The sequence below is a fragment of the Euleptes europaea genome, chromosome 7 (assembly GCF_029931775.1).
Source record: "Euleptes europaea isolate rEulEur1 chromosome 7, rEulEur1.hap1, whole genome shotgun sequence".
Taxonomy (NCBI): domain Eukaryota; kingdom Metazoa; phylum Chordata; class Lepidosauria; order Squamata; family Sphaerodactylidae; genus Euleptes; species Euleptes europaea.
This window is the reverse complement of record NC_079318.1, coordinates 80,134,785-80,160,144: the sequence shown is the minus strand read 5'-3', so window position 1 is coordinate 80,160,144 and position 25,360 is coordinate 80,134,785. Positions and strand designations below refer to the sequence as shown.

The following is a 25,360-nucleotide window of genomic DNA, read 5'->3' as shown; positions in this document are numbered from 1 at the left end:
AGATACCCTGTGAGGTAAGTGGGGCTGAGAAAGTTCAGAGAGAACTGTGACTAGCGCAAGGTCATCCAGCTGGCTTCACATGTAGGAGCGGGAAACCAACCTGGTTCACCAGATGAGCCTCCGCTGCTCGTGCGGAGGAGTGGGGAATCAAACCCAGTTCTCCATATCAGAGTCCACCGCTCCAAACCACCGCTCTTAACCACTACGCCATGCCGGTAGTTCAAAGGAGATTGGAAAGGCCCTGAACAGATGGCACAATATCAGCATCATTCTTCCCATCCATTCCTTTGTGACCTCCAAGTGTCACTGCTAGGTTAACTCAACCCCCCCCCAGGGGGGCTTTAGGAGGCAGCCCTGAAAGAAAGTGCAACAGAGTGGAGAGGGAGAGGGGGCCTAATTCTGGGTTTCAGCAGTGGAAGGAGTGGGGATTGCCGGCAGTGTCGCTTGCTGCGCTGGGGATGAGGGGTGGCCTGTGAGGGCTCCGATGGGAGGAAACTCTGCAAGAGTACCCCTGCGTCAAAGTGCTCAAAGACCTGCTCCCCACCCCCCAAACCCTGGGCCCAAAGTTAGCCTTCTACTCCCAAGCTGTGAGGAGAGGCCGCATCTCAGTGGTAGAGCATCTGCTTGGCATGCAGAAGGTCCCAGGTTCAATCCCTGGCATCTCCAGTTAAAGGGACTAGGCAAGTAGGTGATGTGAAAGACTGAGACCCTGGAGAGCCGCTGCCGGTCTGAGTAGACAATACTGACTTCGATGGACCCAGGGTCTGATTCAGTATAAGGCAGCTTCATGTGTTCAAGCAATGCCAAAAAGCAGTACAAAAGTGGGATAAGACAGCTTCCTAGCTTGGAAAAAGAGAGCCCCGGAGAGCAACTCTGACTTTATTTACAAAATAATCTGCGTCACTAGCCGGAGGCAATAAGAACACAGGAGCTCAGGACTCCCTGGTCGTGAGCAGGCTCAGGTGGGGACAGAGAGGGGCAGGGGGCTAAAAACATAACACAACAAAAAAGTGACTGACAGATGCTGGAACTAGAATTTGAATTCCTTGTACTTCTTGGCACCTGTTCTGGTGTCCTGGGGCTGGGCTTTCCGCTTCTTTTGCTGTGGGAGAAGAGAGAGGGCCGGTTACAGCACGCTCGAGCTACCAGGCCTCAGTCCACCGCCAGAATTTCTTGCAGCAGGAAAATTCACATACCTGAATGTCTCTCTTCTGCCACTACCCTCTTCCCCGCCAGGCATGCACAGCAACTGTCTCCCCGCCCCATGGTTTTATCCTCTGCCCTCACCTATCGCCTCCGCCCTGATACAGGACTGTGCTCCTTTGCTGCCACTGGCGCCCCCCCACCCAACCAGTCTGTCACCTCTGTACCAATGACCCAGAGCCTCCCCTGCCACCCAAGTCCGATGTGAAGAATGCCCATTCGTCACACAAGACCTTCCACTTTCCCCACAGGAGTTGCACTTCTTGTCAACATTCCGTGACCACCATTGGCCAGGAGTCAGTACCTGACAGGGAATAGCAGGCTTTCATACGTGGGCACATTAAGTTAGAAAAAAACCACCTCACCTTCTGCTTGGCGGCATGTTCAGCCACCATATCGCTGAAGTCCTCCTTCTCCACCTGGGCCTGCTGCTCCCGCACGTGCTCCTCGTACTTCTGCGTCATGGCCATGGGGTCAAGCTCCAGCTCTTCAGGGGCCAAGGCGACCTCCACACCCTGGATCTCCGGCACCGGCCCTTTGCGGCTCATCACCTGCGAGGGGACAGTGGGAGGGTCAAGTGGGAAAGCTTGGAGCAGCGCTGAACCCCACCGCCAGCCAGAACTCGTCCCCGCCTTACCGTCGCCATGTCATAGATGTGGGTGGAGCCCATCATGGCCCCACCCACAGTTGCTGTCCTCTTTTCTGGCAGCACCGTGAACAGCTGCGGCGTCTCGCTGCTGCAGAGGACAAAAGGAAATAACACGGCATCAGCAAAGCTGATAGGACAAAGCAGCCGAGCAGAGATTAGGGAGAATCACTCAGGGCCAGCATGGTGTAGTGGTTTGGAGCGGTGGACTCTAGTCTGGAGAACCGGGTTTGAATCCCCACTCCTCTACATGAGTGGCGGAGGCTAATCTGGTGAACAGGATTTGTTTCCCCACTCCTCCACATGAAGCCAGCTGGGTGAGCTTGAGCTAGTCACACTCTCCCAGCCCCACCTACCTCACAGGGTGTCTGTTGTGGGGAGGGGAAGGGAAGGTGATTGTAAGCCAGTTTGATTCTTCCTTAAGTTGGTAGAGAAAGTTGGCATATAAAAATGAACATCTTATGGTACCCTGCCCCCTGCATGGCTGTGGAGGACTCTTTGAGCTGAAAGAACGGAAGTTCTGCACCATGTACATATCATGCACGTTCACCAAATTTGGATACATTGGCTTTGTATGAAGAAATTTTCCTTGTCCAAGTGAGCGGGAAGTGACTCTACACAGCATGGGAGGCCCCATGCTTTACAAAATGCCTTTCCCACCTAAAGCACACCCTGCACCAAGATTTCACTACAAACTGTTTTCACAAGGCACAGAAACTGGATTTTAAGAAATGTGAGATTATTTTGATGCCAAATTCTACACTTTCAGACTTTGCTGCACATGTGTGGAATGGCTGGAGCCTTTGATACAGAGAAGTGCTCTGAAAACAGCAGCCGGGGTCTCAGGACAAGAATGATGCTTCCCAAGACCTATTACGCTAGAGATGCTGTAGGTGCAGGTGCTTTTGGCAGTGAGCTACAGGCCACTCCTCGGGATGGCCTCAGTCATACAACCCATGTGGCCTCTCTAGGACTGTAAATTAGAACAGGGACAGGCGCTTCTTCAATCACATTCTCTGTGGTTTTAATACTACTTCTGGAGCAACGATGGCTGCAGCAAAGACGGACAGCCCCTCTCCAAAGCCGAGTTCTGGCTCCCTTCAGTTTGGGGAGGGGCCGTGGCTCAGCGGTACAGCATCTGCTTGGCATGCAGAAAGTCCCAGGTTCAATCCCCGGCATCTCCAGTTAAAGGGACTAGGCAGGTAGGTGACGTGAAAGACCTCTCTGCCTGAGACCCTGGAGAGCCGCTGCCAGTCTGAGTAGACAATACTGACTTTGATGGACCGAGGGCCTGATTCAGTATAAAGCAGCTTCATGTGTTCATGTGTGTCCAGTTCCTGCAGGGACGAATCAGCACTCACCCATCCATGGCCTCCTCAATCTTCTTCTTACGCAGTTCAATGAGCTCGGGCGTTTCCATACCAGCAGGCACGGATGAAAAGCCACCGGGCGTGATCAGGCCGCTAGGGAGAGATCGGGTCAAGGGGTTAAAAATCCAGCCGGTACCCATCAGCCCTGCTTACATCCCTCCACCCCACAAACAAGACTACCCCCTGCATCCTGTTACACTGCAGAAAGAGGCGGCGCCTACCTGTCTGCTGGGGTAATGAAGCCTGTCTCATCTGGTTTCTCTTCATCACTTTCCTCATCCTCTTCTTCCTCAGATGACTCTTCATCAGAGGGCTCCAGTTCTCCCCACGGTGTCCGATCAATCTCTTCTTCCTCTGTTTTGGTCTAAGGAGTGGAAAGGGCAGAAGTGTGCATCATTGCTGAATCCTCTGCACAGCACCTAGCACATGCCACACAAAGGGGGGGGGAGCTAGTTCTTTTCTCACATTGGTCCCACCAAACATAGCTGCATACCTGGAATTCAGCTGCGTTGGTCCCAAAGACGTCTCCATAGAGAGGTTTCCCGGTCTCATCCACAGGGGGTTTGCCCCAGCCCCCAGCATGGTACCCGAATGAGCATCCCTGGGGAAAAAGGAGTCAGAAGGTTCACTAGCTTGCCTCATACAACCAAAGGTGGGAGGAACTGGGAAGGGAACCTATGGCAGTCCTTTAAAGCAGTTACTTTGCCACATGGTTTCCAATCACCAGCAAAAGTCCCTTGATCTATTACTGATTGGGCAGCATTTTGAGAATCAGGATTGTGCGCGTACCACAAGTGCGCTGCAGATAAACAGAAACTGATATTGCGGATACAATTCAGCACCTGATGGCAAAGAACTCAAAGGGCAAGGGTGGATGCCCCTATACGCTTGGAGGTCCACCTCAGCAGGACAACTGCCACACGTTTCTGCTGGTGGTGTCGCAGATTTATTGACGTAAACACCTCGCTGACTAGAGAAGCAGGAGCTTGGTAGGGGAGCGCCAGTTACTCTTCCCCACCACTGGGGGTGTTGTAGGCCCAGCCCAGCCTGCCTCAGAGGCTGAATCCAGGCCAAGGGGGGGGGGACACTGACAGGCTGCAATGGCCCTAAGGTGCCGTGCAGGAAGCTCGCCTGCTCTGCAGGTGCAAGAAAGCCGCTTTTCCAGAAAGACAAAGTTTGCTGCTCTGCTTTGTGTATGGTCTTAAAGGCATTGTGGAAGCCATTCAGGAACTTGAGCACATTTTGCAAAGCATCGTTTATTTTCTGGTCTGTACATCAGTCAGCTATCCAGTGAAAGCAGCTTTGCAACTTTGGTTTTGACAAACCACGATGGGTAGCTGTGTTAGTCTGTCACTAGCAGTAGAAAAAAGCAAGAGTCCAGTAGTGCCTTAAGGACTGACAAAATTTCTGGCAGGGTATGAGCTTTCGTGAGCCACACCTCTGAGCTGTGGCTCACAAAAGCTCATACCCTGCAAGACATCTTGTTAGTCTTTAAGGTGCTACTGGACCCTTGCTCTCTTCTAATGCTGGTTTTGATAATTCTACGTCACTTAAGACTGGCTGGCCCCAAAAGCAGGATAGGTATTTAAGTACATACATAAACTTTGAAATACTGTATTTGCTTTGTACTTGGTGCAAATGAGGCCGGAGGGGTGTAAGAGGGACCCAACCACATGCTTTGTCCCAGTGCCCAGGACTCTTGGCTGTGCCACTTTGAAATATCAAGTTCCTTCAGGCGGCGGAGAGGGTCTGCTAAAAGCATGGGCCGAGCCAGGCGAATCTAACAAGGCTCCCCGTGATCCAGGGTGAACTTTCATCCCTGGCAGGTTCGGAACTTTGGAAAAGCAAGCAGCTCCATGCGAAGTTGGCCAAGCTACAGAATCTCCTTCCCCAAAGGATAAGAGCCAAGCTATCACCAATACCACGGGCCAACAACATCTACTCTGTATTTCCAGAAGTTAGCTCTAGAAAGCCTCCCGCCTTTTGCCAGGACAGCCGAGATGTCCCCACTCACCTCCGGGATCGGGGAATTCAAGCCTGGAATCTTCAGATTGGGATAAGAGGGTGGCGGGCCGTAGCGCTGCATGGCAATCAGCCACGGAGGCGGTACCTTGTGTGCGTTCTGCATTAGCCCAAAAGGAACAAGGCATTAGCCCACAAAAACCTTCTCTGTTACATACGCTATCCAAGCTCCACCTATCCCCATTCCACTCCAGACTCTCTCCCTCTCAATCCCACTCTTCCTCATCCCAGCCCTGCCTACCAACATCGCCTCCCCACTTCACCCTAACCAACACTCATCACTTGCCGTGTCCAAGCATCTCACACCAATCCCCAAAAATGCACCCATCCTTGGCCAGGCAACTGCTATTCCAAACCCCCAACAGAATGACCCCAGAGACAGGACGGCCCTTGGCTCCTCCCTGCGCGGCTTCCGGGACACTGAAGCACTGCAGCACTCCCTGTCCAAACAAGGGCCATTCCGAATGGGGTTGACATACTGGGAAGGCGGGGAGCAGGGGAAAGAAGAAGTCAACAATGCATTTTAAAACAAAAGCAGCTTTGTGGGTCTGATGGTCAAAGCGCAGGGTAGAAGAACATGAGAAGAGCCATGCTGGATCAGACCAAGGCCCATCAAGTCCAGCAGTCTGTTCACACAGTGGCCAACCAGGTGCCTCTAAGAAGCCCACAAACAAGGCAACTGTGGCAGCATTATCCTGCCTGTGTTCCACAGCTCCTAATATAATAGGCATGCTCCTCTGAGACTGGAGAGAATAGGTATGCATCATGACTAGTAGCCATTTTTACTAGTAGCCACAGATAGCCCTCTCCCCTCTTAAAGCCTTCCAAGTTGGCAGCCATCACCACATCCTGGGGCAGGGAGTTCCACATTTTAACTGAATGAACCAACAGCTGAATCCATACATACTACAATACATTTCAAGGGCCAAGAGGTGGGATGGGTGGGTAGGCATGGGGGGAAAAGAGAAAAGGCAGGTTAAACATTTTAAAAAAGCAACACCTATCTATAAACAGACACTGGCACACATGCGCACCCCACCTTAATTTACAAGTGCTTCCAACGTTGACCCGCAAGACAGAAAAGTTTGTTTCTTTGGGGGAGCTCGGGGAACTGAGCCTGCATCCCGCCTTGCCTCTGAGCTCCTGACAAAGACAAAAGCAGCCTCGCTTCCTGCCACTCACCGGCCCCACAGGCATCCCCAGTGCGATGCGTAACTCGTCCGACAGGTCTCCTGGTTTCTTCTCCTTGAGTCGAGTCTCAAACTCCTTGCCCTGGCAGGGGAGGAGAGGAATCAGCGAGGGAATGGCCAGGATCACTCCTCCTTGCCCCCATTCCTCTCCTCCACGCCACCCCTAAGGGAAAAGGCTGGGCCAAGAAACAAAGGGCCCTTACCTCGTAGTACAGGTCCCCATGGATGGTCAATTTCGGCTTGGTCTGCCACTTGAAGAAGGCATCGTGCAGCTTCTGATAATCGATATCGATTTTGCCCATCTTGGGGCGGACTTTCTCCCTCATCTTGGACTTCATGGTCTTCTGCTCCTCCTGGGAGGGGGCAGCACGGGAAGAAAGTTACACAAACACAGCTAGGATTCATCATCCTCTTAAAAGGGGCGTAACCCTTTTCATTGGAAAAGACAATCATGCTAGGAAAAGTGGAAGGCGGCAGGAAAAGAGGAAGACCCAACAAGAAATGGATTGGCTCTATAAAGGAAGCCATGGCACTCGATTTGCAAGACCTGAGCAAGGCTGAAGGATAGGACATTTTGGAGGACGTTGATTCATAGGGTCGCCCTGAGTCGGAAGTGACTTGACGACACACACAACCCTTTTCTTACCAGGGACAGAATCGGATGACTGGCAACCGAACAATGTCTGCCACAAAAGGTGGTGGCCCTCTACGAGTAGACGTACATGCCCAGCATCACCATCTTTCTGTAGCTGAAACCCTGAACTCACTCATACAAGCAGGACAATGTGACTGCTGCGATTCCATGCAACTGCAGAATCTCAGCTTTCCTCCTGAAAAAAAAAAAAACTTCTAGCCCTTCTGGATATGGGGTGGGACAAGAGCAGCAAACACTGCTGGAAACTGTGGAGCAAGACTGACAATGGCCAGTGTGCTGTACAGCTACTTATCCTTGCAAACACTATGAAAGCTAAACACAGTATTTGAATCACGGCTATCAGGTGCAAGATTCAGTTCTTATCAGCACAAAACCAGAATTTTCTTTTCACATGTGCAACTCTGGCTAGGGATTGTAGACACTTTGGTGTGACCAGGCAGAAGCATCCTCTGAAAGGGGCCATGGCTCAGTGGTAAATCGCAAGGCTCTGCAAGCAGAAGTCTGATTCCGGGCACCTTTAATTTAAAAGGGATCTCGGGTGTTGGGAAAGTCTGACCTCTGCTTGAGATCCTGGAGGGTCACCGGCAGACAGCGCAGGCAACACTGAGCTAGCTAGATCCAGGGCTGGGCTTGGTACGAGACATCTTGGAAGGTTTGTGCATTTTGCAGCAGTTGCCTGACAAACAAACCCATCTCAAAGGAAGCAGCTCAAGCGAGAAGGAAACAAGGTGCCAGGCTTCTTTTTTCTCTCAAAAGAGGAACACCAACCCTCTAGCATCACTTGAATTAGTGGGAACATTTGCAATGGAGCACCCATATTCCTCCCCTTCTCACAATGCCCCTGTTCTCGCAAAGTAATAAACAACCACACCACCTCTATGTACAATGTACTGCAATCACGAATATAATTCACACAGATGAGCCAACCTCATGAAATAACATTCACAAAATCATGATGAATGTATATCAAAATATACTATATCCAACCAGTACATACAACAATAATACAATAAAAACATACACTAATATCAACTGTAATCCTAAATAACTATCTGCTATGAAGTGAGAATCCTGAAGTTACAGAACAATCCCACATTTGCTCACACTTGTGATTGAGCTATTTGCCTACGGACTGAGTTCTGGTGAATTCAAGTCACTATGGCTGCACTGAGCTGACTTTATGTGGAATTGTTCTGTAACTTTAGGATTTTCATTGAATAGAAGAAAGCTGTTTAGGATTATAGCTCATATTAGTGTATGTGTTTATTGTATGATTGTTGTTTGTATTGGTTGGATATATTATATTTTGGCATACATACATCATGATTCTATTCTCTCAAAGCCAGAGCAAAGGTGAATTCTGGGCAGACTCTCAGAGTCCCCTGGAGGTCGGTCAGCTCCTTTCGAGAGGAACAGTTCAGAAGTCAGGACACCCTCCAGGACGCCACTACAAGTGCCTGCTGCTCACATGAACTTCACTGGACCGCAGGCAGGAGAACCTTGGCCCTACTGAGCACCCCTTTCCAAGGGTGTGTGTGGCAACCTCCTACCTTCTCTTGCAGGGCCTCCCTCATCTCCTGGATCCCCGTGCGCTTGATGAACTCAGGCAGGTCGAAAGGCGGCTTCTCAATGCCCCTCTTGCCTTGCAGGTATTTGCGCTTGAAGCACCAGTGGCGTGGGACCGGGACAGAATTGCGGGTGGCCTTCAGGTGGACTAAGAGTTTGGGGTCCTGGGCTGTCACGTCATGCATCTCCACCACGTCAGGGCGGGCCACCAGCTGGGAGGGGGGGACACACAACACACAGGGATGAACTGGGAAAGCTCCTCAGACCCCAGAGGCCATACCACTCCCTCCCTCTGCATCTAGAAGACAGCTGGCTCTGGGGCCCAACAGGCTTGATCCAGTCACGACTCAACGGTTGAGCCCAATTCCAAGCCCACAGGATCAGAGTGCCTCTGAGCACACGCACAGACCTGTTCCTCACGGCTGAGTGATCACACCTACAGTTATCCCACCTACATCTTAAAGCCACCAAAAACACACACCCTTTCCGACTTTTTCCAGAAAAAAGCCAGAAATGCTGAGGAAAATGGACATACATGCAATATTTGCTGTCCTATAAAACCTAAACTAATTTTACTGCTTTAACAACTTAAGATGCATAATTTGTAACTTACTTAGCGTATAAATTTGCAGTATTTGAAGTATTTATGGTGTTTAAAAGTTATAAATGCCTTAGTTTTCTACAAGCAAAACTGCAAATATACCCAATACTTAAAACCACAAACTGATGCACCCGACGCTATCTTAACCCATATGCCTTCATGTTTGCTATCTGAAAAGTAGAAAAAAAGGCTAACAAAGGGTCAATAATAATATCTGCACAGCTAGATGTAGTTCCAGCTAGATGCCATCTTCTTCCTTCTGTGGTTACTAGTTAGACAGAGCTCAGTTCTCAATGAAACCTTCAGTTTTCCTCTGAGGCTTTGGTGCAGTTTCTGTCCCCACCTCCTTCTGATCTGTTTTCCCTCCAGCAAGGTCGGGCAGTAAGATCCTCGACAGACTATGGTCTGTGGGTATATGTGTCACAGTAGTTTGAGGGACAGGTAAAAAGGTCAACCACAAGAGAGGAGTCAGGTCAAAAGGGCCACAGAAGCAACAAAAGCCTTGCATGTTGCCTTCATGAAAATCAGGTATCCTTCTAGGTGCAGAAATTCATGTTGTATTTAACAGATGTATACGTCTACAGCATGCCCATCTTTAAAAGCATTTCACTCATTCTAAAGAACGAAATATTTCATAGGAGGGTTTTCACTCATTCTAAAGAACGAAATATTTCATAGGAGGGTTTTTTTTTCTGTACGCTCCCAAATTTCCAATTTTTCCATTGGAAATATTGAAAAAAGGCCTTAGGGGAAAAAACCCCAGAAAAAAACCCCGTTTTTCCATTTTGTTTTCAGGCCTTCGCATCTCTAATCACACCTAGCTCCACGAACACATCAGATCATTAAAACATGAAATCCATATCCAAAGGAGTAATAACCTCTAGGCAGGCAAAAAGTCCCAACACCTCTCTCTGCGCCCAGCTCAGGAAATCTACCTCAGCCCCATCCCAATGTTCCATTCGAGATTATGGGCCTCCGAGTGGCACATCTGTGCCTGTGGAGAACTCTCAAATAACAACCAGCAATGAAAGAGGAGGATTTGGAGGAAGAACCAAAGAAAAGACACATGAAATCACCTGAGCAAGGCTTTCAATTCCTCTTTCACCCATTAAGCCAGTGCATCCGCCTGCCAGCCCACCCACTCGACAGTACCTGTTTGAGCTCAGCTACAGTGAAGCGGTTCATTCGCCGCAGCTTCTTCTTGGAAAGTTTGGGGGCTTCTGGCTTCTTCTCCTGAGCACATTTGAGAAGGACAGACTGTGATTTAGACTCCTGTTTGTTACTTATTTTCGTTTCAGCTTTAAACATTACACAGATTTCAACAACTCCCCCCCACCCAGTCCACCCTGGATGCCTCTAGGAAAGGGGTTCCCAACCTTTTTGAGCCTCCAGGCACCTTTGGAATTCTGACATGGGGTGGTGGACGCAGCCATCAAATGGTTGTCGCAGGAAGCAAAGCCAACCACTTAATGTCAGGGAGCGAGATTACGTATAATGCTAATAATGACTCTTCAACATTTCAGACAGAAGCTCTGTTTAACTAGATGCTTTTAAATCTGCACAGCCAATCAGAAGCACTGTTGGGCAAAAGCCCCACCTGCCCATTTTTTAAAAGCACTTGGCCGGCACCAGGAAAGGTACTGGCAGGTGCCTTGGTGCCCCAGCTACCGCCCTGGGGACCTCTCCTAGAAGCTCACAGGAAGGGCATGAAAAGATTCCCCGTTTGCGCATCATCATCCACAGTGGTCTGCCCTTGAACTTTAAGATTTTACTCTCAGTTATTTCAGCCTGCAGTCACAGACTTCTCCTGTGCGGGGTGGGGGGATGAGACAGCTCCTACCAGTTCATCATCTGAGCTGTCATCGCTGTCCTTCCTCTCCTCCTCAAAACCCTTCTTCTTGGGGGCAGCTGAACTGGCCACCTTGTCTGCCTTTTCCGGTTCCTTCTCCTTGTCTTTTTTTACATCATCTGTCAACTGCAGATACAGGAGGACAAAGAGCTGGAGGCAGCCGCTTCCAAAAATGAAACAGCATGAAGAGGAAAGCTGGGCAGGAATCCTTACCACGTTCACACAGCTGCTGCTTTACTGGATGTCGCATCTCAATTCCAACCACATTTCCCAAAAGGCTAGGCCAGGGGTCGGCAAACTCATTAGTCAAAAGAGCCAAATATCAACAGTACAACGATTGAGATTTCTTTTGAGAGCCAAATTTCTTAAACTTAAACTATATAGGTAGGTACACTGTTTATTAACTTAATAAACTTTAATTAAAGTTTTAAGTCTTAATTAAACTATAGGTACACTGAATAAAACTTGATATCATACTGAATAGTGATCTTATTTATTGATAAAAATTAAATTGTAAGTCCCTGCCATTTCCCCCTCCCTGTCCGGAGTCCTCGTCTGGAGGCCTGGTCTACCGCCATAAAAGCCTATTGGTAGACCTGGCCTCTGGCTGAGTCCCATTGGGAGGCCAGGTCTACCTATTGGCTTTCTTGGCAGTAGACCTGGCCTTCGGAGGCCCATAGAAGCCAATTGGTAGACCTGGCCTCTGAAGGGGGACTTTTTCCCCTCCTCGGAGTCCAAGTATACTGCCAAGAAAGCCAGTGGGTAGACATGGCCTCCCAATGGGACTCAGCCGGAGGCCAGGTCTACCAAAGGAAGCCCGCCCCGCCCAACAGCTGATAGGCGGGGGGGCAGGAACCGCCGAGCCACCCACCCAGCAATCGCGCGGCTAGAGGGGAGGGGAGGCTTTAGCCTCCCAACCATTGAGGGAAAGGGAAAGGGGGACCCGGCCATTCTCCATGGTGTGTGTGTGGGGGAGACAGCGCGCCCGCTCGCTCTCTCAGGCGTGCCGGCTCCGCAGCCCGGCTGCCGGCACGAGCGGGCGCAAGAGCAGGGGCTCCGAACCAAGTTCGGAGAGCCGCACTCAACGGGCCAAAGAGCCGCATGTGGCTCTGGAGCCGCAGTTTTGAGACCCCTGGGCTAGGCAGACAAATCCTGGCCCTTTTAGAGAGTCTTTAGTGACAGTAAAAAGTAAATGGCCAAAGTCCCAAATTTCACTCAAAAGTGGCACATTCCCTGCTAGTTTTGCAACAACTGTGGAATTTGATAACAATGCACTGCACATTTGGGGGGGGGCTGCTTTCGGAGTCAGCAAACATGAGTTTCTTAGAAGATTTTGGATTTTTCCAAAAACTGGGGGGGAGGGGCAGCTGTTTCCCCTCAAATCTGGGAAAGCATTTAACCAATTTTTATGACAGAGTATGGGGGTCTAATTTCTTTAAACCTGGGGCACTTCCCCAACACAATTCCTAAACACAATTCCAAAAGCAGTGGAAAAGGAACTTTACCCCCCAAATGGAAACAAGCATATTTAGCTGTACAGCCTCAACACTACACTCCAAATATCAGGGAAGCAACCACAATCCCTAGCAGGATCCCAGCTCCAGCCTTCTCCTCCCAAAGGCAGCTAGTTCCTCCAATCTAGGGTGAGTATGGGAAGAGGACAGAACAAGAAAGATGCCCCTGAGCCCCAAGCTCCACTGTACCTTGAAAGCCTCAAATATTCTCTTGAAGAAAATGAAATTGGGGTCATAGATTTCAGGCTCCTCTGTGACATATTCAATCTCCACCGGGGCTTCAGCCCCTGACTCAACCCCACGCCCCTCAGCCGCCTTGGTAGATGGGCCCTCTTTCTGGGCCGTCTGTTGCTTCTTCTTTTTCTTCCGGTTCCGCCGCTTCCGGTTTTTCTGCCAAATGGACAAAAAGGGATTGACTGGCACAGTGCGCCCACACCTTCCTCTTTAGCAGTGCGCTCTCTCGCCTGGGCTCCCAATTATTTATTTTATTGCATTGCATTTCTACCCCACTCTCCCCAACCTGAAGGTCAGGCTCAGAGCAGCTTTTCTGCCAGCCTGGAGGAAACTTTGCTTGGCATCCCCACTAGAGAGCTGTACCAGATAATGCCCGCCTGTTCCTGGGCAACTTCAATGCCACAGCCAGGCTTTGATAGGGAACAAGAGCGGCCATCGCAGGTCAAGCACTGGAGGACTAACGGCATGCGGCACAGAGAAGCTGCTACTGGCTGCAGCTCCGGCCTGGAAAATTCACTGCAGGGGGTGTTTTTTTGATAAACCAGGTTCCCGACCCTTAAGCCAAGAAAAGCAGGGCCTCCTCACCTCTCTTTTGGACAGAGCGGCTGCATCTTCCTCTGCATCTGAAGCAGAGATGCCGGCTGAGGCCATCTCCATGTCATCATCTGTAAGGGAGAAGTCTGAGGAGTCGACAGTAAAAGGGGGGGCACACATGCCTCACTTACTGAAAGGGAGATCCCTACATCCTCTGCCAGTACAGGAATTCCCACACAGCACTCCTGTTCTATGTTCTCAGTTTTTACTACTTTAAAAAAAAAGTTTCTCGCCCCTATGATAGAAGGGATTAGCTTGAGCACGCCTGGTGAGAACTCAGGGGCCGGACGAGAAGTTAAACAAAAACGGGGGCTTTGGTGTTGCAAGAAGCACACAGTAAGGTAGGAGAAACATTCATGTACATAATTTGCAGAATTTCATGTACATAATTTACAGAATTACTGAGCACAGAGAACACCTGCCAATTCTACATAATAACAGCCTCTTCCCTGTGACTTCTGAAATTTTTACCTGTTACTGCTCCTAAGTGGCTTTCATTACTCCCAAATGGTCTAAACAGGTACCAGCTGTCACACCTGGAGTAAGCCCATGAGGGAAGACACCCTAACCATTTATGGAGAACCTCTTGCTACACCTTCAAGCCGGATGCATACGCTGCCTGGCTAGGAGCCTGTTACCTGTGCCGCTGGGCACAGCGGTCAGCTCTCCCTGCCGCATCTCCTTCAGCTGGAGGATCTTCTCCAGGGCCTGAGGGATCTTGGGGCCTACACCCGAGTCATCCATCTGGGAAAACAAAACAAATCTTACCAGCCAGAACAGGGCTTCGCTTTAGTTCCCTGGTAAAGTCAAAGGCTCCCCCTCCCAGACCCAAGAAGCATCAAAAACGGGACCTGTCACCACGACCAGGAAAGCCACTATTTTGCTGCTCTCATTCTTTATCCTTCCCCTTCGAATTGGGCCTGTGACCAGGTCGCGCCTGCCACTCACATGGGAACCAAATGGTGCAAATTTGAGTCATTTACAGACTAAAGGGAGCCAAGATGGCAGGAGTGGAGACTCCCTGCCTGATTGTATGACACCCACAAAGGCAAACTAAGGGAGAATGAGATTCACGGGCAGCATGATGTGCTCAGAGACACATGAACTGGCCAGAGAGAAACTGATCAGTTATGGCATCAAAAGCTTTGAGACAATTGTTCAAAGTATCTCAGCTCAAGCAAGGGGCTTCAATGCCTCCTATCCCTGACACACTCCTACCCAATGAAGGAAATTCCAGTGACATCAGCCTCCAACTAATGAGGTTTTCTCACAGCTTGTATGGACTTGGAGAGCTCTAATTCATGGTGATATAACACTCACATTTCTCCCCTTCATTCTTCATGTGGAATATTTCCCATGCCTTGGGAACTCCCTCTGCCATGCCTCCACCCAACCAGAAGGCTCCACTCTGAGCTCACCAGCATTCCCCTCCATTTCCAAAGCCCGGGAAGGAACAACTGTGTTGTTCCCTAATATTCCCCAGCTCATCCGTCTGAAGCTGGGATCATCTCCCAATGTGTGTTTCCACTCCGCTGTGTGTCCTGGATTTTGGCTCCATAGATGTACTCAGTGCTGCCTCGAGTGGCAGTTTGCATGTACAATCTCTCTGGATTTTTCCTCTAGAATTTTACCTGGATTATTACTCAGGTCTTCCACTCAGAACCCAATGCCCCCTTTGCAAGGCCAAACAGCCCATTTTGTGCAGGTCCAAAGTATTACCAGCTAACCAAATGCTTAAAACCTCCCCAGACGACTTCCCCATGCAGACTAGGTTAATACAACCCCCTGCTTCCCCCACTGCTCAGGCACCCAGCTCCTCAGCAACCGGCCTCACCTCACGACTGTCTTCCCCAGGAGGAGGTGGAGGACCTCGGGGTCTTGGGCCTGGCAGGCCAACTGGTGGTCCCACAGGAGTACTCCCTAGGAACAAGGCAAGCAAATGAATGCCCAGAAGAAAAGCACAGCAGCAACACTCACAGCCAACCTGCCAATCCTCCGCTCATTGGAAAAATTTATACTAGTTTTCCAGCTCACCCCATCAGCGTGGGCATAAGAGACAGCCTGTGTTGTCACAAGAACAATGGACTGGATCTAGCTCAGAGTTCAAAGAAGCTGGCCAAATGCTCCTGGGAGTACCGCAGGGATGGCAAAATAAGGACAGGCACTTCCAATTAGTGAAGTCTACAGAACAGTTACCACTGCCAACAGAAAACCAACCAGAAGAGCAGCGAGCATTCTATTATACACAGAACAAAACACCCCAGACATTTTCATATTAGAAACAGAACACTGAAGTTCTCAGACAACTTTAAAAAAAAAAATGCTAACTCAGGTTTGAAATTTTAAAATCACCACCAGAGGAAAGGCAGAGGGGATTAATATGATTGCGAAGAGGCTGCCCTTCAGGGCTATGAGAAGCTCCTTGCACTTCCTTGTTACTCTTATGAGATCTTTGTTTTGATACATTTGAGTTCAGTGCCTAGCTATTACAGCAGATGGCCTCAACCTTTTTCTGTGACCTCAGCTAGGGTTTAACAAACCCTTCATGCGATTGAAGCTCTGTTCAATTTACACCAAGAAAGACCAACAAGGGAGAAGTCCCCGCCACACTCCTAAAGTAACCATTCACCCAAGTATCACTGAAACAAAGCTCATGCTTCCAAAGTGCTTCTGTTCACTCCAAATCATGTGAAAGTATTCCCTTTCTAGAAAGCCAGAGAGGGGAAACTTGAGCATCCCACTACAAACATGACCCTCCTTCATTAGGACAAGGAATGACAAAAAGAATATGCCAACAGGCCAGAATCAACTTGAGTGGCTTCTGCAGGACTGTTCAACACTTATGAAGAAAAAGAAGGAGTTGGTTTTTATACGCCGACTTTCTCTCCCACAAGGAAAAATCAAACTGGCTTACAATCACCTTCCCTCCCGGGGAACCATTGCCGTGAACGTTTTCTTTGGAATTTAGGCTCAGTTCTCCCCTATCTATTACCATCTAAGCAACGATATTTAAGCAAGAATACCTGCTCTTCTAAAATCTGAGTAAGTAACAAGAACTCTTTTGTTTTACCTGGAATTGGAAGCTTTGAAGGAGTGGGAAAAAATATCTATAGAATCCGAATCCTCCCATCTGAGATTTGGTTGACTCTTTGACATTTAAAAACATTCGATAAGCCGACAGGATCTTAATCAAATTGATCGGTGGCTAGACACAACAATAGGGGCTATTTGAATGAAGGTATAGCCACCAATCAGAAATCCTGAAGTGCAAGGAGGAGGGACGAGCAGATTCCCCTCTATTTCCGGGAGGAGGCTTTTCTGAGTAAACAAATTCCTTTGCCACGTCTTACCCAGAAGTATCAGCTATCGTCTGCCATCGTGAGAACATTACAGAATTTGAGACCGGATGCGTGGCGTGTAACTGGCAAATACTTCCCCAGTTCCTAGGCAAAAGGAAGGAGGCAGACTCTACCCCCCGCAACATCATTCTACAACTCAACATATCCCTGTCTGGATTTTACAAATTAAACTTCAATTAACCACCAGAAGTGGCAACCATGGAAAGTGGAATTAATTATATGGATTGTCTTTTCTCTCTGACAAACAACACCTATGAACTTGCTATTCGGAAAATGGATGAAATTTTGGGAGATCTTAAGGACATTAAAGTCCGGATTATGACAATGAGATCTGAGATGAGAGAAGGAAGCTCCCCAAATGATAAACCATTAAATGAAGAATTAAATACGGCAAAGGAGATGGAGAGCTACGAAGGATTTCCGAAGGATATATATCTGCAAGAAGAAACTGAATCTACCCGAATTATAACCATGGAGATGAATGTAAGCGACTTGGATTTTTGGTTGTATGTACTACCTGATGAACTTTTCAAAGTTAACTGGGAGAACTTAAAAGGGCAAGCAGCTGGAAACACCGGGATTTTTCTCTTCGCCTTGGGGATGGAAGAAAATCTGCTGCAGATTCACTATCTTACATCAATTTTCACAGAGGGAACTACAATAACAACTTCCATGGATGCCCTTCAACGTTTAAAGCTTCTGGGAAAGAGGAAGATGTTGGAAATTTAAGATACAGAGACTGGGTCAAAGGGCTTAGTTTTTGGGGGGGATTTAACTAAAAAGGTCTGATTAAATGGTTTGGCTTTGATAAAAACAGATTAATGACATTAATATAATTGACAGTCATTAGATATGTGGGAGAAACGGAGAAATTAGGATATTCATTTCTAAAGGAGGTTAAAAATGTTACATATTATCTAATCCATTTTTATTTCTATTTTTATATATCTGTTCTTTTTTCCTGTCTTTTATTTTGTCTTTCTTTTCTCTTAATTTCAAAATAGGTAAATGAAATAGTAAATGTTTATAAATGTTTGTAATAATATTAGGATTAGAATCTTAAACAAAGGAGATAACAAATAAATTATAAGATTGAGGGAGGTGTAGGGGAAGTTTTTATATTTTATTATCTATATATGGATGTATTTTCAACAATTATTAATTAGAACTTATATTTTGATGTTTACTTATATTGATTGTTGAATACTCTGTCTGATTACTATAGAAAAATAATAAAAATTTTATTAAAAAAAAACAATCACCTTCCCTCCCCACAACAGATACCCTGTGAGGTAGGTGGGACTGAGAGAGCTCTAAGAGAGCTGTGACTAGCCCAAGGTCACCCAGCTGGCTTCGTGTGTAGGAGTGGGGAAACAAATCCAGTTCACCAGATTAGCACCCGCCACTTGTGGAGAAGTGGGGAATCAAACCCGGTTCTCCAGATTAGAGTCCACCGCTTATCAACTTTCCTTGTGCAAACAGTCCATGGCTCCTCTTCTTATCCAAGGAAACTCACCTCTTGGGAGTCCCTGAGGTCTCGGGCCCATGTCTGGAACAGGCCTTGGTACGGAGGGAGACATCTTGGACATCTCTTGCTGGTGCTCCTGTTCCATAAGTACAGCAGCCTAAGAAGGGGAGTGCAGAGACGCAGATTCAAGCCTCCTGAAGCTCAACCTCACGCCCCCCCCCCCCCCGGGCTCTGGGGAAGAGCCCAGGTAACAGGAAAAGGCTACTTCTGTGCTAATTTTATCGGGTTGACCTGGTCAGATGGGGAGGTGGTGGGGAGGGGAAGATTTGGACTTCAAAGACTGACCTAGCTGAGGGAGCCAGGCTGAAGCAAGCTAAAGAGCTGGCATAGACAGACCTTACAGTTAACAGTCTGGATTATTAACCTCCCTGGATCCAGTTTCTCCCCCACGTCCCACTCACAGGAAGTGTATCCAAGGGAGGGGAGCATTCAGCAGTGTGCACTGGCCATGCTCAGTGTGCCACGAGCTGAGAGCAAGGGGGTCAACAGGTATCACCTGTACTGCATAGACCGTTGGTGAAAAGACTACAGGAAGAGCACCAGCTGCTCAAAGCATGCCCTACTGCGGGGATTCTTTGCACCACTGCACGCAACAAGAAAAGAGCACAGCCGTACCTGCTTCACCCTCTCCTCATGCTGTAACAGCATGGCGGCTTGCTGTTGAGCCAGCTTCAGTCGCTCCTCCTCAAGCAACGCAGAAGGATCCACTGCCTGCAGGCGAAGAGGCTGCCCCAGGCCAGGGGGCGGCGGAGGGGGCCCCACACCCATGGGGAAGTTGAGGCCCATGCCGGGGGGAGGCGGAGGGGGTGGCGGGGGCTGCAACGGCGGCATCCCCATTGGAGGCGGCGGCAGAGGGATCCCGGAGAGCTGCAGAGGTTAAAGAAGGCAGGCGTGGGAGGCAGGGGCTCAAGGGGTGCCCTGCGGATCCCACAGGGCTGGCAAAGCTGTCAAGAGTTCCTTGTATTTGAAAGTGGCCCAAACAAGCCCCATGAATGCCACTGGGTAGCTGGCAACTTAACTTTGCAACATCACGATGGTGTCATTAGTTAGCAAAGCCAGGCATGAAAGCCTCTTGTTCCCTTGCCTCGCAGAAGTCGGGATAGGCTTAGAAGCACACAGCAAAGCTTCTCCTACCTTTCCATAGCCAGAAGCATCTCTGAACAGGAAGAAATGGTGAACTGCCTGCTTAGCACAAGAACATTGAGAAGCACCTGTTTTGTTTTTAAAGGTCTCCCTGACCATTTCAGCCATTCCATTAAAGGCTGCAGGTGGCTCTCTGACCACTACCATCTTCTACAGGAGCCCCTTATTTTATTATGTATGAAAGCTATAAGACGCTTGCTTTAAATTAATCTTTTAAAACATTTTGAAACTTTAGGCTGTCCCAGAATAAAAGCCAGAGGTAAGACTTGTTCTTTGGGTAAGAGGACAAGAATACAAAATACAAAGAAACTTTGAGTAAACAGTACAGGTTTGGCAGACAGGGCCCTCTCCAATTTTCAGCAATACCCAGTCAAGCATGTGTCACGCAGGCACAGAAACTGCCACTGGTCTATCTGCCCTCACACTGTCTACTCTTATGGGCAATGTCTTTCCAAGGTCTCCAACAGAAATCTTTCCCAGACATGTTACCTCCCCCTGGAGATGCCAGGGATTGAACCTGGGACCTTCCAAATGCAAAAGCATTTGCTCTGCCACTGAGGTACAAGCCTTCCCCACAGCTCCCTAAGTTTGCAACTGTGTTCCTGGATGAATCACTTACCTGTCCTGGCATGGGGGGTGGGGCTGGCTTCTCTCCATCATCTCCCCGCAGAACCGGCCTATTGAGCACTATTCCTGTCTGCAAAAAAGGAGTAGCCACTGTTAGCATTGGTTGATTTAAACTGCACCATACAACGGCCTCTGCAATAGGAAGCTATGTCAGAACAGTTTGGGTGTGATGCAGATAACATCAATACAAAAAATTACCTTGTTACAACAGAAAGGGTAAAAGACCATATAAGGGAACTCTAAAACAGCGCCCTTTCTGCAACCACCTGTTATTTATTTAAACAGTTCTATGCTGCTTTCCACCCAAATCAGATCCCCAAGGCAGCGAACATCAAAACATGTCAACAGTAAGACATTTAATAGATTAAAACTGCATTTAAAATAGAGTATGTATATACAATATTTAAACAATTCAATAAAAACATCTAAAGACACAACATGCATAAAATGCAACTAGGGAGGAATGCCAAGAACAGTTGTTGGGGAGCACACCAAACAAAACAAGACAGTCCTCACTTGCTGGTGGAAGACAACAGGAGAGGGAGACAGACGAATCTCTCTGGGGAGGGAGTTTATATGGTCCAAGGCCTGCTAAAACCTACTCAAAACCTACTTCCCAGCTCTTGTATACAGGTGAAAGCATACTTCAAATATCCAAGCCCCCATACAAAGTCAGCATCTAGAAACAAAGACTCACCTGAAGAGTGTATGTCTGCAACCGTTCCACCAACTCCTCACGGCTACCTGGAGAAGACCAGAGATGATGATAGCATTTACCATGCATTGCATAAACTGACATGGCCTCAGAAGACTGTGGCTGCTGCATAGCTATAGAATGCCCTTCTCCTAGGACAAACACTGAGCAAGACAAAAAATCTTTCAACTAATTCATTCTCCCTGTGACCTGAGCTCTCCAAGTTTCCTTGTGCCTTTGAACTACTGAATCTCCAAGTGTTTTAGAATGAGTCCCATTTCAGGCAGTAGCTATGCGTTTTCAAAGTCACAGTTATTGTTTAAATTTTAATCTTCAGTGTTTTGCAGATGTAGCATTGTACAATTTTTGGAAACATAATTAAAAAACAGCTTAGAAGTGCCAAAATAAATATCCTATCAGACACTTTTCTCCTGCCCCACCCTAAGGTTCCTCTTCTGTTCTGTTTTCCAACCATGTCTCCTCTCAGTCTGCCACGGCAATAGCTGTGCTTTGAGCCAGGAAGCCTTTTCCCTTGGTTACTCCTGCCATGAACTCATAGAGTGGCTTGAAGCATGCCTCTCTCCCAAATTCAATTCTCTACCAATAAGGGGGAAATAACGGAGGTCAAAAGCACAGAGCTATGCAAAAGATTATAACCTTTTATTATTTTTACACCTCGCCCCTCCGCCAAGGAATCCAGGGTGGTACACGCGGCTTTTCCTCCCTCCAGTTTACAACATTCCGGTGAGGTAGGACGGGGTAGGAAGCCTAGCTCAAAATCATCCAATGGGCAGATTCAGGATTTAACTCCGGGCCTCCATAAACCTAATAATTTGAGAGCATTAATGCCACACCACTCACCCTGCGTGGGCGCCCCGATCTCGGCTAGCTTCGCCTGGAGTTCGTTGGGGGACCAGGCCCCGTATGCGGGCATGGGGAGCTCCCCCGCTTGCGGGGTCTCAGAATGCGGCTCGGTCGCCATCTTGCCTTCCACACAACCAGCGCAATACCTAAGCTGCTAAATGACACAATGCGGCCACCGTAGGCAGTTCTCGGGAGAACAAAACGACAAAAGTCCGCGCGATCCCAACCAGCCAATGAGAAAGTCGGCGCGATCCACTTGGCGACCTTAGGCATACAGTTTTTACACATGCGCTACAGAAGGCCGCAAGAGAAGCGCGCGTGCGAAAGCGCAGCCAATCAGAAATCAGGGTTGCCCACAAATGGTTAAACTGAAGTGAGTTTTTGTCGCTTTGGTTTCTGGGACTTGTAGTTGATTGCGTAGCTTGGCTTCTGTGAGGTGTGATCTGAGTTCTGCTTGTTGGCACTAACTGGCAAAAATGGCCTCTCTGATAATAAAATAATAATAAAAACCAATGCTTAACAAATAACATATCTGCTAGTGAAAGTGCCAAAGCAGGACTACAGCTGAACATCAAGAAAACAAAAGTAATGACTACTGGGAAATTACTCAACTTTAAGGTTGACAATGAAGAAATAGAAATTGTTGAAGACTTTCTATTCCTTGGCTCCACCATCGACCAAAAGGGAGACTGCAGCCAAGAAATCAGAAGGAGATTGAGACTGGGAAGGGCAGCCATGAAGGAGCTAGAAAAGGATGTATCACTAGCAACCAAGAGCAAGTTAATCTTGTGCCAGCCACACTCTCTCAGCCTCACCTGGTTGTTGTTAGGATAAAATGGGTAAGTGAGAACCATGTTGCTATTCTCAGGAAGGGCAGGGTTAAAATGCACCATACAGATGATCATCCCTACTTACTATTTTATGCTTCGAACAACTTGGAATAAGGAAACCCGAGTGCCAGTCTCTGTTGAAGAGCTTGGTGTTAAAGATGGCCAGTAGCACCTTAAATACTAACAATATTTATTTCCATACAAGCTTTTAGGAGTCAAAACTCACTTCTTCAGAAGTGCTACTAGACTCTTGCCCTTTTCTACTTCTTCAGATATGTGAAGCATATCCATGATAGCAGTGCTCTCAGGTGAGGGCAGACTGCTGCATCCCTAGTAGAGCTGGCCAGTGATCCCAGCACTTAAAGTGTTGCTTTAAAAAACAAACCCCATCTTCAGTGCTGGGTACAGACCTTTCTCGATCCCTGTTGCTTATCGGCTTGTGATCAGTTGACTTCTTGACTTGCTGCTTCCTCCAATACCCAGTAGATGGTAGCAGTGTATCATTAACTCCCACTAGTGGAAGAAGGAAGAATTTGGACATCGGGAAAAAAATGTGGTCCTTGTTATTCATTTGGTCACCCACCATTCTACATGCATTTCTGGATTGTTTTGTATGGCTGTCTGGCATATTTTATTTCAAAATGAAATGTTCTCATTAGCTATGGGAAAAAGCTAAATTCGCAGACACAGGTTGGGGCAGGGAGCAGGCAATCAACTCTGCTTAGAACTGTTAATTATTTCATGTTCATGCTATTATTTCTACAGAAAGCAAAAGAGAACATTAACGGCCACAGAAGGAAAGGGAAACAACTCTTGTGATCCTACCTGTTGTGTGTGTGTCTGTGTAAAGAGCCATCAAGTTGCAGGCAACTTACAGCAACCTTGTAGGGTTTTCAAGGGAAGAGACAAACAGAGGTTGTTTGCCATTGTCTTCCTTTGCATAATGAGCTTGGAATTATTTGATGGTCTCTCATCCAAATACTAACCAGGGCTGCTTGGCTTCTAAGATCTGACTCCAGGTGGGGCCTGGAGACCTCCCCGACTTGCAACTGATCTCTAGACTACAGAGATCAGTTCCCTTGAATACCATGGCTGTTTTTGGGATGGATTCTATGGCATTATATCCTGCTGAGGTCCCTCCCTTCTTCAAACCCCACTCTCCTGAGGCTCCAACCCAAATCTCCATGAATTTCCCCACCAGGTGTTGGCAACCTTGGCAAGGATAGGTTATAAGATGATGGGGATACACGAGCCACAGCAGAACATCTCATCCTTAGGGAGAGCAACTGCCAGTACAGAACATCAGCAATGGCACTTCCATCTGGCAGCCCACCTCCCCCATTTCCCTGCTTAATCCCTCCATGGCCATTTTCATTGTACCACCAACAAATGGCTTTGTGTATAAATCAGCAATTGTAATGTTATAACATTACAATGATATAACAACCTGTCTATCAGGTTCTCTGAATTCCTAGCGTTCATTGTTTTTGTTTTTTTGTTTTTTTAAATAAACCTCTAGCCCCTTTCATTGCAGGGATATAAGGAGAAAAGCATATGTATGGGGGAGATGGTTACAAATGTATCCCCTGCCCCGTTTCTCTTCAGATCATATAAACATTTCACCTTTTTAATCTAGTTAAAATTATTTTAGAATACAGTGAACAGTGGAGAACCAGCGTGGTGTAGTGGTTAAGAGCGGTGGTTTGGAGCGGTGGACTCTGATCCGGAAAACTGGGTTTGATTCCCCACTCCTCCACATGAGCGGCGGAGGCTAATCGGGTGAACTGGATTTGTTTCCCCACTCCTACACACGAAGCCAGCTGGGTGACCTTGGGCTAGTCACAGCTCTCTCAGCCCCACCTACCTCACAGGGTAGGGGAGGGGAAGGGAAGGTGATTGTAAGCCGGTTTGATTCTTCCTTAAGTGGTAGAGAAAGTCAGCATATAAAAACCAACTCTTCTTCTTCTTTAAATTATTGTCATTCTCCCCCTTTGGCTCTAACATCCTTTTTGGCACCCTGTCCCAGCACACTAATCTCTGAGTCACAACAGGTCCTTTTCTCACTTGTTACCTTGTGGCTTGTCTAACCTTGGCTGCTGAGGTGAATCTTGTCACTGTTAAGCCCTGGCCATGGCTGAACCAAGAGTCCTCAGTGATTTCTGTCCTTCAGTGAAAGAATTCAGTGCTCAAACAAAATGACAGCAAAGTCTAACAATAGTACTGGTACACACAACAAAGTCTCAACTCTGGAAATGACACAGAAGTCTCCTGCCCACCCTGTTCTTTGACCATGGTCTGTTTCTCTTTGGGAGTGATAACACTATCGCCTTTACACTACATACCTCCAGCTTTATAGAAAAGATTCCCAGTGGATAATTTCCATCTGCACAATGAAAGGAAATTTTACAACAAGCAAGATGTACACCAGATCCCCAAATACTAAAGTTTCTTCAGGACCGCCTCTCCTGGTATACGTGTGTGTGTGAAGTGCCGTCAAGTCGCAGCCGACTTATGGCGACCCCTTTGGGGGTTTTCATGGCAAGAGACTAACAGAGGTGGTTTGCCAGGCTAGTCTGGGCCATCCAGTCTGGGCCTCTCCCATCCAGTCTGGGCTAGTCTGGGCCTCTCCTGGTATACCACCCCCTCAAAGATCTCTACGATTATCTGATAACAATGTACTGGTGGTCCCTGGCCCTAAGAGTGTGTGTCTGTTCTCGACGAGAGCCAGGGCTTTTTTGGCCTGGTGGAATGCTCTGTCTGGTGACATCAGGGCCCTGCTGGACCTTAAAGAGTTCCGCAGGGCCTGCAAGACAGAGTTATTCCACCAGACCTGCAGTTGAGGACAGCCGCAAATGTCATCTTGCTGGCCTC

At 48.0% G+C, this 25,360-nt stretch overlaps 1 protein-coding gene across 1 annotated transcript; it reads right to left on the bottom strand.

The window, feature by feature from the left end:
• Positions 1-1,011: 1,011 nt before the first annotated feature.
• SF3B2 (splicing factor 3b subunit 2) lies at positions 1,012-21,804 on the bottom strand. The gene is made up of 21 exons (XM_056853901.1): positions 21,657-21,804; positions 20,799-20,845; positions 20,094-20,171; positions 18,947-19,198; positions 18,320-18,428; positions 15,279-15,364; positions 14,083-14,188; positions 13,436-13,515; positions 12,806-13,006; positions 11,094-11,228; positions 10,406-10,486; positions 8,637-8,864; positions 6,635-6,784; positions 6,424-6,513; positions 5,234-5,341; positions 3,713-3,820; positions 3,441-3,583; positions 3,211-3,312; positions 1,841-1,940; positions 1,569-1,754; positions 1,012-1,102 (listed from the first exon to the last, which is right to left on the bottom strand). Exons 1-21 carry the CDS (start codon positions 21,775-21,777, stop codon positions 1,031-1,033), a joined length of 2,583 nt encoding a protein of 860 aa, XP_056709879.1. The 5' UTR covers positions 21,778-21,804; the 3' UTR covers positions 1,012-1,030.
• Between the last annotated feature and the right edge of the window lie 3,556 nt (positions 21,805-25,360).

Bases quoted from the DNA above. Each gene is read 5' to 3' on its own strand.
- SF3B2 (XM_056853901.1), bottom strand. From the start codon at position 21,777: ATGGCGACCGAGCCGCATTCTGAGACCCCGCAAGCGGGGGAGCTCCCC. The intron at 13,516-14,082 runs GTAACAGGCTCC...TCTCCCTTACAG, and splicing joins CGCTGTGCCCAGCGGCACAG to ATGATGACATGGAGATGGCC. The intron at 3,821-5,233 runs GTGAGTGGGGAC...CTTTTTCCCCAG, and splicing joins TGAATTCCCCGATCCCGGAG to GGATGCTCATTCGGGTACCA.